This window comes from Ailuropoda melanoleuca, chromosome 17 (assembly GCF_002007445.2).
Source record: "Ailuropoda melanoleuca isolate Jingjing chromosome 17, ASM200744v2, whole genome shotgun sequence".
Taxonomy (NCBI): Eukaryota; Metazoa; Chordata; class Mammalia; order Carnivora; family Ursidae; genus Ailuropoda; species Ailuropoda melanoleuca.
In genome coordinates this window covers 5,274,821-5,289,597 of record NC_048234.1, presented here as the reverse complement: position 1 = coordinate 5,289,597, position 14,777 = coordinate 5,274,821, and the positions used below count along the sequence as shown (strand labels likewise).

Below are 14,777 nucleotides of genomic sequence, written 5' to 3'. Positions count from 1 at the left end.
CCAGACCAGCAGTTTGCTCTGGTTGACACCCCCTCACCCCTCCACCCTCACAAACTGTCAACCATGCCCCCACGAGTCTCTCATGTGACCTGCAGTCCCCTACTGGGACCAAAGGGAGGTGCCCTAGGCCCGGCCCCGGGGATCGCAGGGTGAGTGTGCCGGGGCCAGCGGGCTTGAGAAAGACCGCACAGCACACAGGTCACGAAAGCATTTAATCGTGACTACAACACGTGGAGGAGATACCGGTGTCCCAGCTTACAGGCCAGGAAACTGAGGCATGCAGAGGTTAAGTAAATCGGTCAAGGCCCTGCAGCTGGAAGGAGGCGGAGCTGGGCTCTGAGCTGGGGCCGACACTCCACCCGGTCCCGACTCTCTGCAATGACAGGGAGTCTGGGGAGCCTGGGATGCCGGGCATCGGGCACACAGGGCATCCCTGTGTCGGTGGGGGCTCAGCTGCCACCTGGGAGGTAAGGGGGGGCAGGCAAGGCTAGGGGAGAGCAAAGAGAATATTCCAGACAGAGCACAGAGTGGAGCACGCACGGGAAGACTGAACGGGCTCAGGGGGCCAGAGCTTTGGTTTCAATGGAGGGCGGGGCAGGAGTTCCACTCCAGCTGAACCCCCAAGCTGCGGAGTGGAGGGGACGGAGGCCAGTGCGCCACGACGAGAAGTGGGTGGGAGGAGAGGAAGTAGGGGCAGCAGGTGTAGACGCCTGTTTTGCAAAGTCCAGCTGTCGGGGAGAGAAGAGGGGGAGGGATGTGGAGGGAGGGCTGTCCTTATGTGTTGAGGTGGGGGGCAGAGTACGTTTATACGCCGAAGGGACACAGCTCGTGGAGAAAGAGAGGGGGGTGTAGATCAAGGGGACAACGTGTCTGAGGACCAGAGATCAACAGGATCCGAGATACAGGCAGAAGGATGAACTCTGAACAGAATAGTGGGCTTGTTCGACATGACCTTGGGGTGTCTACACCCACGGAGACATTGTGAAACCTGAGTCTGTCATCATCGGCGGCGGGGGCGGGGAGGGGGGGCAGTGCTGTCCATCCCTCCAACTGATGTGTGGCTTGTAAAATTAAATTTAAGAAGCACATTTGTCCGTCATCACCCAGGATGTGGGGTGGCCAGAACTTGGGGGCCACAGCAGACCCTGGTCTTGTTACGATGTGGCTGGCTATTTCACCAACGTTCCTTAGGGCTTGTTCCACCAGCTGTAAAGTCAGCATCGAGCAACATCCTGGCCAGAGCTGTGGGAAAGGGAGGGAGGCCTGACATTTGCGGAGCCCTTCCAGGGCTCAGAGCTCTGGCTGGCCACCGGCTCGCCCACGGCCTCCTGGTGCGGGATGGGTCTCTGCTCACATGCCACACGGAAGGCGGACGTGGCTTTCAGAGCGAGATTGAGCGCGAGCGTTGACGAACGACAGCCCCCAGGACAAATCCTGCCCACTGCCTGTTACTGTAAATCACGGTTTGTGGGCACGCCGCCAAGCCCATCACTGATATTACTATGGCTACTTCCACGCCACAGTGGCAGACCTGAACAGGGGCTTTCCCGCTGCAGAGCCTAAAACGTTTACAATGTGGCCCTTTGCAGAAAAAGTTGGCCACCCGCTCTTGGAGAGCCCTGGACAAATGTCTACGGGCCTGTCCAAGCTGGGGTGAGATTTGGAGCTTCATTTGTCTGATTCGGAAACTCACAGGCCATCATCCCGCACCACCCTGCTCCTTCATAACCTCTTCTCGTGGAGAAGAAAGTCAGAGGAAGTTCTCTCACCAACTCATCTCACTATTAGAAATGCTCATTGTTTTCCTGCTTCCCGACAGAGCCCATTCTCACGACACAGCAACCAGAGGCATCATATTAAAACAAAAAGTAAATCACGCTTGCATAAAATCCACACTCCTTACCATGGCCTCCAACACACTCGACACCTGTGTCTGATTTCTGTGTCTTAAACACACCAGATCTGCTTCTGCCCCAGGACCTTTGCACTTGCTATGGTCCTCTGGCTAGAATGTTCTTCCAGATCTCTCCATGGCTGCCACCTCTTAAGATCACACTATCAAAAACAATTCCCTCCAGGGCACCTAGGTGGCTCAGTTGGTTCAGCGCCCGACTCTGGGTTTTGGCTCAGATCATGATCTCAGGGTCGTGAGATCAAGCCCCGTGTCAGACTCCACTCAGTGGGGAATCCGCTTGGGATTCTCTCCCCCTCTGCCCCTCCCCCTGCTCGAGGACCCTCTAAATTAATAAATAAATAAAATCTTAAAAAAAAAAAGTGATTCCCTCTCCCCAATGTTCCTCAAACACATCACCTGTCTGATCGTGTCTGAGCATCACGCCCTGAAGTTATTCATGGCATACTTCCTGTCCCCACCAATACAGTGTAAGCTCCGCAAAGGGTTTGTTTTGCTCGTGAGTGAAATTTGAACTCAAGCAGACTCTCGATGCCACTAACATTTGGATCAGAGTGATTTTCCATTTTCTGGTAGTCACGTTAAAAAAATAAATGAAAAGAAACAAGTGAAATTAATTGTATAATAGGTTCTGCTTAATTCAATATATGCAAAATACTGCCATTTCAACATGCAATCAACATAAAAAATTATGGAGATACTTTACAGGCTCTTTTCCAAAAAAAAAAAAAAAGTCTGAAATTTGGGAGGCTCTGAAACATATTTCAACTTCAATTCTAAGCACTCGACAGCCACAGGTGGCCTAGGGACCAACACGGGAGCCCTTACGGACTGGAAACAGTGTTTCCCTATGTCCACTGCTGCTCTGACTGCTTTCCATTCAAACTGCTTTAATCACGCAACCGTCCTAGAAGGGAGATGCTATTACCAGCCCTGTTTCACAGATGGGGAAACCGAGGCAATCTAGATTCACCCCAGTCTGGCTCCGTAGTCTGGGCCTTTACCCACCACCCCGATTGCCTTTAATTCTTGACTGAAGGCACGGATGACTTAAGTGGTGGAATTTTGCAGAAAGGATCCAGCGTCATGGGCAACTGAGTGAAAACAAGAATAGGAATGGGGAATGGCTCTGAGACTAGGCAGAGGTCTCGTTGTCCAGAAATCACTCAGCTGCACTGTCCCCCTCACACGGGAGGAGAGCAAGAAAGGAAAATATTGGAACCCCCAAAACCGACGTAAAAGATTGGAGGTCCCCCCAGTGAGAAAGGAGACTCTTCCTCACCACGCGAGCTTACCAGGCTCAGCTGTCTGTGTGCTCAGTCCAGATGAAAGCCTTTGGCTAAGAAAGGGGGTGGATATACTGAAGTCAACAGAGGGAGCCTCTGCCTGCCTGAACCCAAGGGAAGCAACAAATAGCAAACCACGAAAAGCTAACCCTAAGAATCCACAGAGCTTTGCAACGGGGAGGGGCCTCACCCCCACACAGGGCCAGGCCCCTGACGGAATGTTCCTTGCAGATTTTACTTCCCACCCTTGATGATTCTGGCAGACGGCCTGCACTATTTTGCACACCTCACTGCCCACTCTTTCTGGCCTGTGGAACTCGTAGGCATCCTGCAAGACCCACTCAAGCATGCCAGCCTCCGTGGGATCCTGGGTTTCCCGCTCCCCTCTCTACACCCACATGCTGTTGTCCTTGGGTGGATGTCTCCGTGCTTGTCTCCATGCTTGTCAACTGTGGGGACCGTACAGGGCTCCATTCGTGGACCCCCAGGACCCAGCACAACAATGGGGCCGTGATAAGCTCCGTGTAAACTATTTGGGAAGAGAAGGGTACACCGTGCACTGTATTTTTGCCTGGTTACCCTCTCCTTTCAAGACACAAATGCTTCCACGCCTAAAGCTTGGGTCAGGTGGAATGGCAGGCCCTCTGTGAGGCGGAGACAAATGACATCCTGCCATCTATGTTTAACGTGACGTGAAATATAAGGACATAGAAGCCAAATATAAAAGTGATGGAGGAGAGACTCAAGAGCTCAGTGGCTGGAGCCCGGCTGGCTGGGAATCATCTCTCTACCCATGGCTGCATCTGCGGCCTTAGGCCAGGTCTCCAATCTCCCCGTCCTCAGTGCTCTCACCTGTAAAATGGGGAGAGGATGCTGGGGAATGGAGGCGACCCATCATCTGGGTAAGAGCAGGGAGTCTCTGGGAGGGAGACACATGCCAGCCTGCTGGGAGCCTGTCAGAAACACAGGGGCACGTTTGGAAAGAAACGACGGCCAGGAGGACACTCGGAAGTGGCAGCAAATGGCCAGGGAGGTCCTTAGAAGGAAAAGGCAGGCCCACAATGGGCTGAGTTAGTGCTGGTTTTAACAGAACTCAGAGACACGGTCACAGCTGAAGACCCCCAAGGTGAGAGACAGATCAATGTAATCACGGGGACCCTGAAAAGGAGCAGGGGCAGGGGCAGGGGGAAGCCTAGCAGTTACCGGGGAGAAGGAGGAGGAGAAAAGAAAAAGCAGAGGAACATGAAGAAGGTCTGGCTGGCGATAGCGAGGACAGTCATGAGGATGATTGAAATGAAGGTGACCTTGAAATACACAGATTATTACATTCAACACGTCAACGGCCCTCTGCTCTGAGGAGGGTGCCCGTTACCCCACTTCACAGACATGGGATGGAAGCCGGGGTCCCAGAGCCTGGGAGTGGGCAGGGAGGATTCACACCCAGGTCTGCCCAGCTCCAACTCCAACACCATGGGTCTGCAGATCTCACCATCCCCTGAGACCTCCAAAGTCTTCTGTGGCTGTCATCTCAACCCCCTCAGAACAAGACAGTCCTGTCGCCCTGGGGATGAGACGAAGAAGAATGCCACTTCCCGCGAAGGGCTGAGGTTGACCAGAAGTTTCTGGGAGTTCAGGTGTATGGCCCGCAGCCCCAGATGGATCGATCCCTGGGAACGGGGACTCTGAGCTGTCTGAGCTTCCAAGACCCTTGCAAAGGAGTCTTTCTTGACACAGTGGGCAGAATGGTGGGGGTCCCTTGGGTCGGGAGGGGGGTGAAGCTTCCAGCCTCTGGCCACACTGAGCCGTGGAGAGCTGGGTCAGCCCCAGACAGGAGGAGAGAGCCTGGGGGGCGGGGGAAGCCTGGGCACTGGGCACCAGGTCCTCCAGCTCAGCCTAACGCCGGATGACCAGACTGCCAGGCTGTCCAAGTGACCGACCCCCCACTGATGTTACATGGAGGATGCAGAAGGGACAACAGCCCATCTGGGAGCTCTGTGGCACGTAGCTACGTAACCACTACCCGCGCTGGCTCCTACGTCCATCCTCGGAAGGGACCGTGTCATCATTCATTCATTCACTCCCTGCACAAATTGTCACTGAGCACCCATGTTCTTCCGAGCGACACTCTTGGTCCAAGGATGGCACAGTGAAGACCAAGACAAAACCCTTGCTTCGTGGCACTTACATTCTGATAGTGGCAAAGACGGTGACCCAATGAGCTAACAAGTACACGATGTGAGACGGCACACGTGCTCGGAAGAAAGTAAGGCAGGGGACCGGAGCAGATGACGAGTTAGCAAAGGCGGTGCGTGCCATCTAAGCACTGGATTTCTCAGCACCCAGATCTGGTGACAGAAAGTTTCCGGCCAAAAATCAAAAGAGGGAAAGACCCCAAGGCAGGCACGGACTGGACCTGAGGAGGGACAAGGTCTGGATTCCAGCAAGAGACGCGGAAGGTGGCAGGAGCAGTGAGGGGCCACGTGGGACTATGACAAAGTGCCCCTCTGTCAGCTGTCCATGCTTCCTTCTCAGTCTCCACGAACCTTCAACAGTCGCGTCCCCTGGCTCCCCTCGTCTGCCGTTACAGCACACAGCTTTGACAAGAGGCAGGGTGACTGATTGCACATTTATACAACTCACAGTGCTGTGTGGCTGGGACATAAATATTTATTTCCTCCAGCTGAGGCCACTCTTGAGCAGGGGGAAGCTGGGTATCAAAACTTTGGAACCCCCAACACGTGCTGTCACCTGCTACTGTGAGGGATAGGTACCCCGCTGCCCCTCAGTGGCCCCCGGCCAGGCTCTTTAGGGCTGAGTCAGGGGAGGCGGATGCTAAGTCTCCATCCCTGCCCACCCAGGAAGACCAAGCAAGCCCCCGCCACCATGCCCCCCCAAACTTCTGGGGACCTACAGCTCCAGATCCTGGTGCATTTCCCAACTCCTGGCTCTACCTGACCCTCTGATCCATTCTGGGATTTCTGCTTCTCCCCGCTGCTGCCCAATGTCCCCATCAGAGCTGCAGACCGCCCCCCCACCCCAGTGGTCCTGTGTCCTCCACTCCCTGTGCCCCACCTGCCATGGGGAGGACATGTCTCTGCAGCCTGCTAACCTGGGCCAGCCAGGCTTGAGCCGGTGGGTCTTGAGGCATGCCCACGCTCCACAGCCCTCAAGACATTTCCCTCACTTGCCAGTCTCCCCCTCCACTCCAGTTCTCAAAGCTGGCTGAACCTGAGAACAGACCACGTGGGAAGCTCTTGGAAAATACCAACGCCCAGGTTCCACTCCCAACCGATTAATGCAGAATCTTCGAGGGTGAGAGCCAGGCACGAGTAGTTTCAGAGCTGTGTGCACGGCTCCATTGTGCAGCCAGGGCAGAGGCTCACGACCCTAAAGGGATCTTCTTCCACCTGAACCCACTTACGCAGCATCTGAAGATCTTGTGAAAGAGCAGATTCTGACTCAGGACTTCTGGGAAAGGGCCCAAGATGCTGCATTGCTAACCAGCTTCCGTGGGGATGCCATGACGGCAGGTGCACGGACCACACTGTCCACTATACGTCTCCCTTTAAAGTCGGGAAGGGACTTCTGGAAGCGTTACCTAAAAGGTTCTTCCAGAAGGAAAGAGGAATTTTCTAACGTGGGCATAGGAGCTCCTGTCCCTAAGAAAAGTTACAGGGTCCACCTGCTAGTGTAAAGCGTCTCCTGGAATGAAAATAAACCCTTAGGGGTGCCTGGCTGGCTCAGTCCATAGAGGGTGGGAGTCTGGATCTCTGGGTTTTAAGTTCGAGCCCCATGTTGGGTGTAGAGATTATGTAAAAATGAACTAGTTAAAATAAATAAGGTAAAATAAAATAAAAACTTAAGCAAACAAAGCGACTAACAGAGGACCCGGCACAGAGCCGTGCTCAATATATGGTACTTTTACTATTCATGTTGTCCTCGTGTTATTATTATTAAGGCAGGACTTACCCCATTTCCTAGGCTAACCAGGAATGCGCTTTGGGCATCCAAAAACCGGACAGAGCCCTACAGAGCCCAACAAACCACTTTCACCCTCAAAAGATGCACCGCACGCAGGGGCCAAGCACAGGAAGGCCTGGGTCCGGGGGCTTTCATTTCAAACACAACCCCACAGACCCTGCCTGGTCTAAGAACCCCAATGCCTTTGTTTCTCCCTTTTTTTTTTTTTAAGATTTTATTTATTTTTTTTGACAGAGATAGAGACAGCCAGCGAGAGAGGGAACACAAGCAGGGGGAGTGGGAGAGGAAGAAGCAGGCTCATAGCAGAGGAGCCTGATGTGGGGCTCGATCCCATAACGCCGGGATCACGCCCTGAGCCGAAGGCAGACGCTTAACTGCTGTGCCACCCAGGCGCCCCATCCCTTTTTTTTTTTTTTAAACTAATTAGCCAGGAGCCATGAATATAATTCCACAGGCCCGTCACAACTCATGGGGAGTGTGTGCTACGGGTCAGGACGGGTTTCACGTCTTCTAGTTGGTTTAACTCATCGTATCCTTAAAACAACTCGGGGCAGCAGGTTTTATCAGCCTCCAGGGAAGACAAGGAAACTCAGACCAAGCGGCCTGCCAAGCTCACATACGGAGTAAGTCCCAGGGCCAGAAAACAGACGGGGATGTACTTCAAAGGCCAGGCTTTTCCAGGGCTTCTCGAACTTCCCTTGCTAAGTGATTTCACAAAAATGCAGGTTCTTGGGGCACCGGGGTGGCTCAGTCGGTGAAGCGTCTGCCTTCGGCTCGGGTCATGAACTCAGGGTCCTGGGATCGAGTCCCACATCGGGCTCCCTGCTCAGGGGGAGTCTGCTTCTCCCTCTCCCTCTGTGCTCTTTCTCACTCTCAAATAAATAAATAAAATCTTTTTTAAAAAATGCAGGTTCTCCTTCAGCAGGTGAGCTGGAGCCTGAGACACGGCCTCTCACGAACCCTCTGGGAGTGTGAATACAGGCGGTCCACGGACCTCACTTTGAGTAGCAGAACGACTTACGCTATGATGCCTCCCGGTATTTCTGCCATCATACCCCCCGCCCCCGACCAGTGGTTTCTTGATTGGAGGGGTAACAAAAATCACAGGGACTCTCCCCTTTGGACACTTAGGAAAAGTTCTGTTTCAACTTCTATGCCAATTGCAACATTTTGTGTCAAAGGATATCAGCAGCTGTGCGGAAAAGCCTGAGCCCATGAGAGGCTGCAATTTAAAATTGCTTTTAAATTTAAGTGTCACCGCTACTGAGCGCGCTCTCTGGACCAGGGAAACCATGCCCGTCTCGAAAGGAAAAGTGAAGATTTCCAGGTGGAGAAATACAGGGTGGGATTTCTCCAAACGAGCACAGAAGTGAATCACAGAACTCTAAGCTTTCCTTCTCGGATTACTGGGAGAGGATATATGCCGAGACCAGAAAAATGACAAATCTTCCTGCCCAGAAATGCATTTAAGAGCCAACTGGAACTATCCACTTAATCGGCCTGGATTCACTGGCTGGGCACAAGCAGGCTGATGATTGAGACAGAGGAAATCAGAGCAGAGTGGGGTCGGAGTAAAGTCCCAGGGGTGCATCGGACACCAGGGTGACCTGAAGTTCCAAGATCATAGACGAGGTCCCGGAGAAGCCTGACTTCAAACCATGAGTCTTCAGGAAGACGAAAATACCTTCCCCAACCCTAATCGTAACACCATTGTATCATGTTGGATTAATCGGTGATCAATGAAAATAAGGATTAGTTAGAATGGTACCTTTATGCCATTTTCCACCACCCGGCAATTCTCAAACTTTGCTCCACGATAGAATCAGCTAGGAAGATGGCAGCACCCACCTCCCCGCCTCCTGCTCTGGCCACACTCCTGCATCCATTAAATCACACTCTCTGGGGATGGGTCCCGGGTATCCCTCGTTTTGAAAGCTCCCCGGGGTGATTCCAACGTGCAGCCAAGTTTGAGAACCACCAGCAGAGCCTTCTGGCGTCTCTACTCATAAAACGAGGACTCCATCTGGACCAACGGTTCTTCACCCTGTCTGAGTGTTAGAATCACCTTGGGAAGGTCTTCATAAGCAATGATACCAGCAGCGTCCCTGGAAATGCGAGTTAATGGGGAGGCCCTAGGCATCAGCATTTTTAAGAGCTCCTAGGAGATCTTGGGATAGATCCTGGATAGATGACCACCAGTCCAGATGCTTTTACCGAGCTTCCTTCCATTGCTTACATCGTAAGCATCTATGATAGAAAAGCTAAAAGTTCATCGCAGAACTTTTTGCAAAGGTCGATCTCGTCTTCACTTCTCAATCAGGGATTTCTAACTTTGGGAGGGTCCATGAATCCCCTTAAATCATATTAAAAATGTTGGATGAATACATGTATTTACATACAGGTGCAAATTTTTGATGACGAATGCCCTTCCCTTCTATCACCTCCTCAAAAGGTTTCAGTACATCACCTGGAAGGCAAGTATGTAGTTTCTGCTTTAACAAATTGAAGCAAGTTCAAGAATGAACGGAAAAGAAATTTGATCTCGGCAGCGCGTTCACGACACTTTTGAATTTGGGACATACCTCCTGGCACCAAGAGACTACGCATCCTTCCGGCAGGTAAAGTTCAGACCCTATATAGCCCACCCTCCAAAAGGCGTTAGGGTGATGGATGGCAAGCTTTCAGATCCAAGTATCAAAATGAAAGTCACACCAGGGACTGGGGTCAGTACTAGGCTGTCTGGTCGTGCTCACCGTGGGAAATGACTTGCCCAGTTGCACTTGGAAGGAGACTATGCACTCAGATCCTTTGGATTCGTGTCCCCACCTGGGTCAAGACGTTAGGGTTTTCAAGCCCTGACTGTTGCAACCTCTAGGTCCGGGTCTGGAGCCTGGCTTGCTTTCTCCCCATGTGTCCTCAGGAAAAATTGCTGAACCCTTCTGCTCCTCTTATGAAATGGGGACAATATAAGTACTTTAAGGATTGCTGTGAAGAGTAAGTAAGGAAATACACGTAAAGACCAGAGCAAGACCCAAATAAATGGGAGTTGTATTACCATATCACTGATGTTTTTATGACCATTCCCATCTTAGTGATCTTGCCTAAGTCACTAAATTTCATTGAGTTTCATTTATTGATCCATATGGCAAGAAAAATACACCCTGCTTCGGTTCCTTCATGGGGTTATCGTGATGACCGCTAGAACATGGCAACTCATCATATATCCGGGGGAATCTCCAGAGCACAGGACAAGGTCACCCTATAATACAGACATAATCCCTACTCTCAGGAAGAACTTTCTGAGATTCCGATAGTTGGGATCTCTACAACTGGCTGTGGCCATTTCTCATTACGTATCTGGTGTCCTGGACAACCTAAACATCCCATCCCGTGGGCAAGTGGGTGACCACACTCCACCGTACCCACCACAAGCCTCCTTTCAGGTAAGAGAGTCTGCCAGCCACTGAGTCGATCACGGATGCCCTGAATCGGCCACTCTCCTCCTGCCAGGACCCTCGATGGCCCGGTCTCTCTGATATCGGGCCCTCCCCAGGAGACAGTCCCTAGGCTCATCCACAAGCCCTGTCTTCCCACAGCACCGTGGAGCACCACCTGCCCCACCGGAACGAAACATCACCGACACCTCTCACCGGCCCCCCCACCCCCACCCCCAGCAAAGACGCAGGGTGATCAGCGCTCACTTACCTGGAGTCTGCTTGGCCGTACGCACGGGGGTGTAGTGGTTTTTGGAGGACGATCTGACCGGTGTGTTCTCTTTGGGAGAGGTATTGATAGCCGAGATAGTTTCTCTTTCACAGTGTGCTATGGGGATTGGTCCCTGTTGTCTTAAGATGTCGGCCAGAGCCCTAAACAAGGAGGAGATGGCACAGTGAGACTCACAGAGCAGGGGGACACAGCCACAGAGGGAGCTGGCTTACTTTCACGGGCCCTTTGATGTACAGAGCAACGGGAGGAGACGCACACAATATTGTGTTCTCAGGAGCCCAGCTACATCTGGTGCTGGTCCCAGGTTGGGGGTGATACAGGGTAGAAGATGCCATGCCTGGGGGTACAGGCATTAAACGGAAGCAATTATGGCTTCCATCTTCATAAAAGACAAAATACTGGTCACCCAAACACCCCCCTATGCCAGGCAGATATGTGCACAGCTGGCCAGCATGACGCCCCCGCAGGGAAGGGCTGGCATCGGTGGCCTCACCTCCAGCAGCAGGTTACTAATAACATGGGAACAATCGCCTCTTTGAAAAACACCCACCTGGTATCATGTACTGTATACAGGGGACCCAACACACAGCTCCCACCATCAAAGAAAGGTGTGATCTATGGGGCGCCTGGGGGGCTCAGTCGGTGAAGCATCTGACTTTGGCTCAGGTCATGATCCCGGGGTCCTGGGATCGAGCCCCATGTTGGGCTTCCTGCTCAGCGGGGAGCCTGCTTCTGCCCCTCCTGGCCCCACTCGTGCTCTCTCTCTCTCAAATAAATAAATAAATAGATCTTAAAAGGGAAGGAAGGAAAGAAGGAGTGACGTAACTGCAAAGATAGGACGTACAGATAACAAAGCAAACACCCGACCACACGGATGGTGTGGCCCGTGAGCACAACTGGAGCTAGAGGAGGCGACAATTACAAACACAGAGAGGAAAATACACAAACACAGACAAGAAGAAACAGGGACGCACAGAGATGCTGCTGTGGCTAGAGTGCCCCCCTCACCCCCACAAAAGACCCAGCTACCCCGACTTTGAGTAGCTTGTATTCACTCAACACGTCCCTTCAACCACCAAATGCACATTTATTGAGGACCCAGCGTGCACGCGTCTCCGCAGAGCCAGAAGTAAACAGGACACGGTTCTCATCACCTAAGGGCTCACAATTTTGGCGAAATCGCTCCGCCACCTGGTTTCAAACAGGCCTTGCTCGGTGGGGGTGCCATGTGACCTGTGGGTGTGACCACTGTTCATGGTAAACGGAGGCAGGCAGCGATAGTCTGAGGTGGCGAAGGCGAATGTGGACAAGCTACAAGAGACCCCACCCCCCAGAGAAGGAAGGCCATCTCAGGGCCAGGTCCCCAGTTCTGAGTGCAGCCCTGTTTTGTACAAGCTAGGCAAGGTCTCTTCCGTCTCCTCAGGGCATCCCTGATATGTGGGCAAGGCGCCATGCCGCCAGGCCTCCCGCCAACCAGCCCGGCCCACCGCCCCCCCCCAGCTCATTCACACGGGAACTCTGACACCCGGCACCCTGCCCCCTTGCAGTCTAAAAGCGTGTCTGAGAGTGAACTGTTGCCTTCCATTATGCTGCCTCTGACATGCTGAACCTTCTGAGGAGAAGAGCATCAACCTGGCAATCTTATCATTTACTGGCACTTATATAGCAATTTCAGATGTTCCAAACACTTTCCCCTGGCTGGCGATATCTTCTCTCTGGCTGAAAAGGGAGGAACAGACACATGGCAGCACTCCTCATTCACTGGGGTGGACCAAGCAGTGAGGGGGAACACAGAAGCTCACTAGCTTGGGGAAGGATGTTCAGACAGACCCAGGGTCCAGATCAGGGACCTGAGATTCAGGGTATAGGAATGAAAAGACTGCCCTGGAGGGTCGAGAGATTTGGGTCCTAATCCCAAATGAGCTGTTCAACTTTGGGCAGCTCTGCTAACCTCTTAAGTGGAAATTTGATCTTTTTTCTCCCACCAGCAAAACAAAGGGTTTAAACTACCATGACCCTTCCAATTAGATCCCTTCTAATTCCAAAATGTTATAAATATTTTCTGTATTTCTGTCACCACATATCTATGCAAGTTACCTTGGTTTCCTTCATTCCTCTGGTTATCGAAGACATTTTCCTACCATGTTCCCATGGTAAGGAAACAGGGAGCTTGAAAGTTATAACAGAAATATAGGCCAATGGAATAGAACTGAGAGCCCAGAAATAAACTCATACATCTATGGTCAATTGATTTTCAACAAGGGTGCCAAGATCACTCAATGGGGAAAGAGCAGTTTCCTCTACAAATGGCGGTGGGACAAGGGGACAGCCACATGCAAAAGAATGAAGTTGGACCCTTCATTCACCCCAGATGCAAAAATAACTCAAAGTGGATCACAGAGCTAAATAGTAGAGCTGAAACTATAAACTCTTCGAAGAAAGTATAAAAGTACATCTTTGTGACCTCAGGTTTCATATATATGACACCAAAATCACGAGCAAGCAAAGAAAAAAGTAGAAATCCTGGACTCTGCCAAAATTAAAACCTTGTCTGCATCCGACGATACCATCCAGACAACGGAACACAACCATCAAGAAAATGGGAGAAAATATTTGTTAAATCGTGTGTCTGAGAGGCGACTTATGTCCAGAATATGTAAAGAACTCTTACGACTCAACAATAAAAAACAACAAACGACCCAATTTAAAAATGGACGAAGGATAGAGAAGACAGTTCTCCAAACAAGGTGCACTGAAAAGCGGCATCGTCAGTCGTCGGGGAAATACAGATCGAAACCATGATGGGACATCCGGTCACATCTACTTGAAGAGCTATCCCCAAGAAGTCAGATGATACCAAATGTTGGCAAGGCTGTGGAGAAACGGGAGCCTTCATTCGCTGCTGCTGGGAAGGTAAAATGGTGCAGGCCTTTTGGTAAAGAGTTGGGCAGGCCCTCAGAAGGTTAAACATAGAGTCACCCTACAGGCCAGCAATTCTACTCCTAGGTAGAGACCCAACAGAGACAAAAACTCATGTCTACACAACACCTGTCTATGAAGATTCCTAGGAACCATGACCAATAATCCCCAGAAGGTGGGAACAGCCCAAATGTCCATCGACTGATGAATGGATAAACAAAACATGAAATACTCACACAATGGGGTATTTACTCAGCCTTTAAAAAAAAAATTTCATTTATTTATTTATTTGAGAGAGAGGGAGAGCACTAGAGAGAGTAAGCATGAGCAGAGGTCAGAGGCAGAGGGAGAAGCAGACTCCCCACTGACCAGGGAGCCCGACTTGGGGCTCGATCTCAGGACCCTGAGATCATGACCTGAGCCGAAGGCAGGCACTTCACCCACTCAGCCCCCCAGGTGCCCCTTTTCAGCCTGAAAAAGCAATGATGTATTATTGATAGATGCCTTGAAAACTTCCTGCTAAGTGAAAGAAGGCAGTCACCCAAGACCACGTGTTATGGGATTCTATGCCAACATTTGGTATTATCTGACTTCTTGGGGATAGCTCTTCAAGTACATGTGACCGGGAGTACTGGTTTCTGGTGAGCAGAGGCCAAGGGTGCCGCTAAACGTCCTACCACACACAGGCCAGCCCCTCACAACAAAGAATGATCTGGCCCAAAATGTCAACAGTGGCGAGGTTAAGAAACCCTGAGCCATCTCTGGGCAGCACGAGGGGAAGCCAGTCTTTGAATAAGGCTCCATGCAATCCGACTCCATCGATAATCTACAGAGTAGCCCGTACCAGGATCAGGCACGGGGCTGGGCCGGAGACACTGAAAGGAACGTCCCCAAGGACTGGGCCTGTCTGTCGGGGCCTTCGCTGTACCCTGAGGCCTTGGCCCACCGCCCGG

At 51.7% G+C, this 14,777-nt stretch overlaps 1 protein-coding gene across 1 annotated transcript in view; it reads right to left on the bottom strand.

Annotated features, from left to right (window-relative positions):
- Positions 1-14,777, bottom strand: part of SHISA6 (shisa family member 6) — a gene marked incomplete at its 5' end in the record, with an annotated part of 262,156 nt that overhangs the window by 229,713 nt on the left and 17,666 nt on the right. The window contains one exon of the mRNA XM_002921187.4: positions 10,885-11,045. Within this exon, the coding sequence (XP_002921233.3) occupies positions 10,885-11,045 (161 nt within the window). The remainder of the gene's footprint in view (positions 1-10,884; positions 11,046-14,777) is intronic.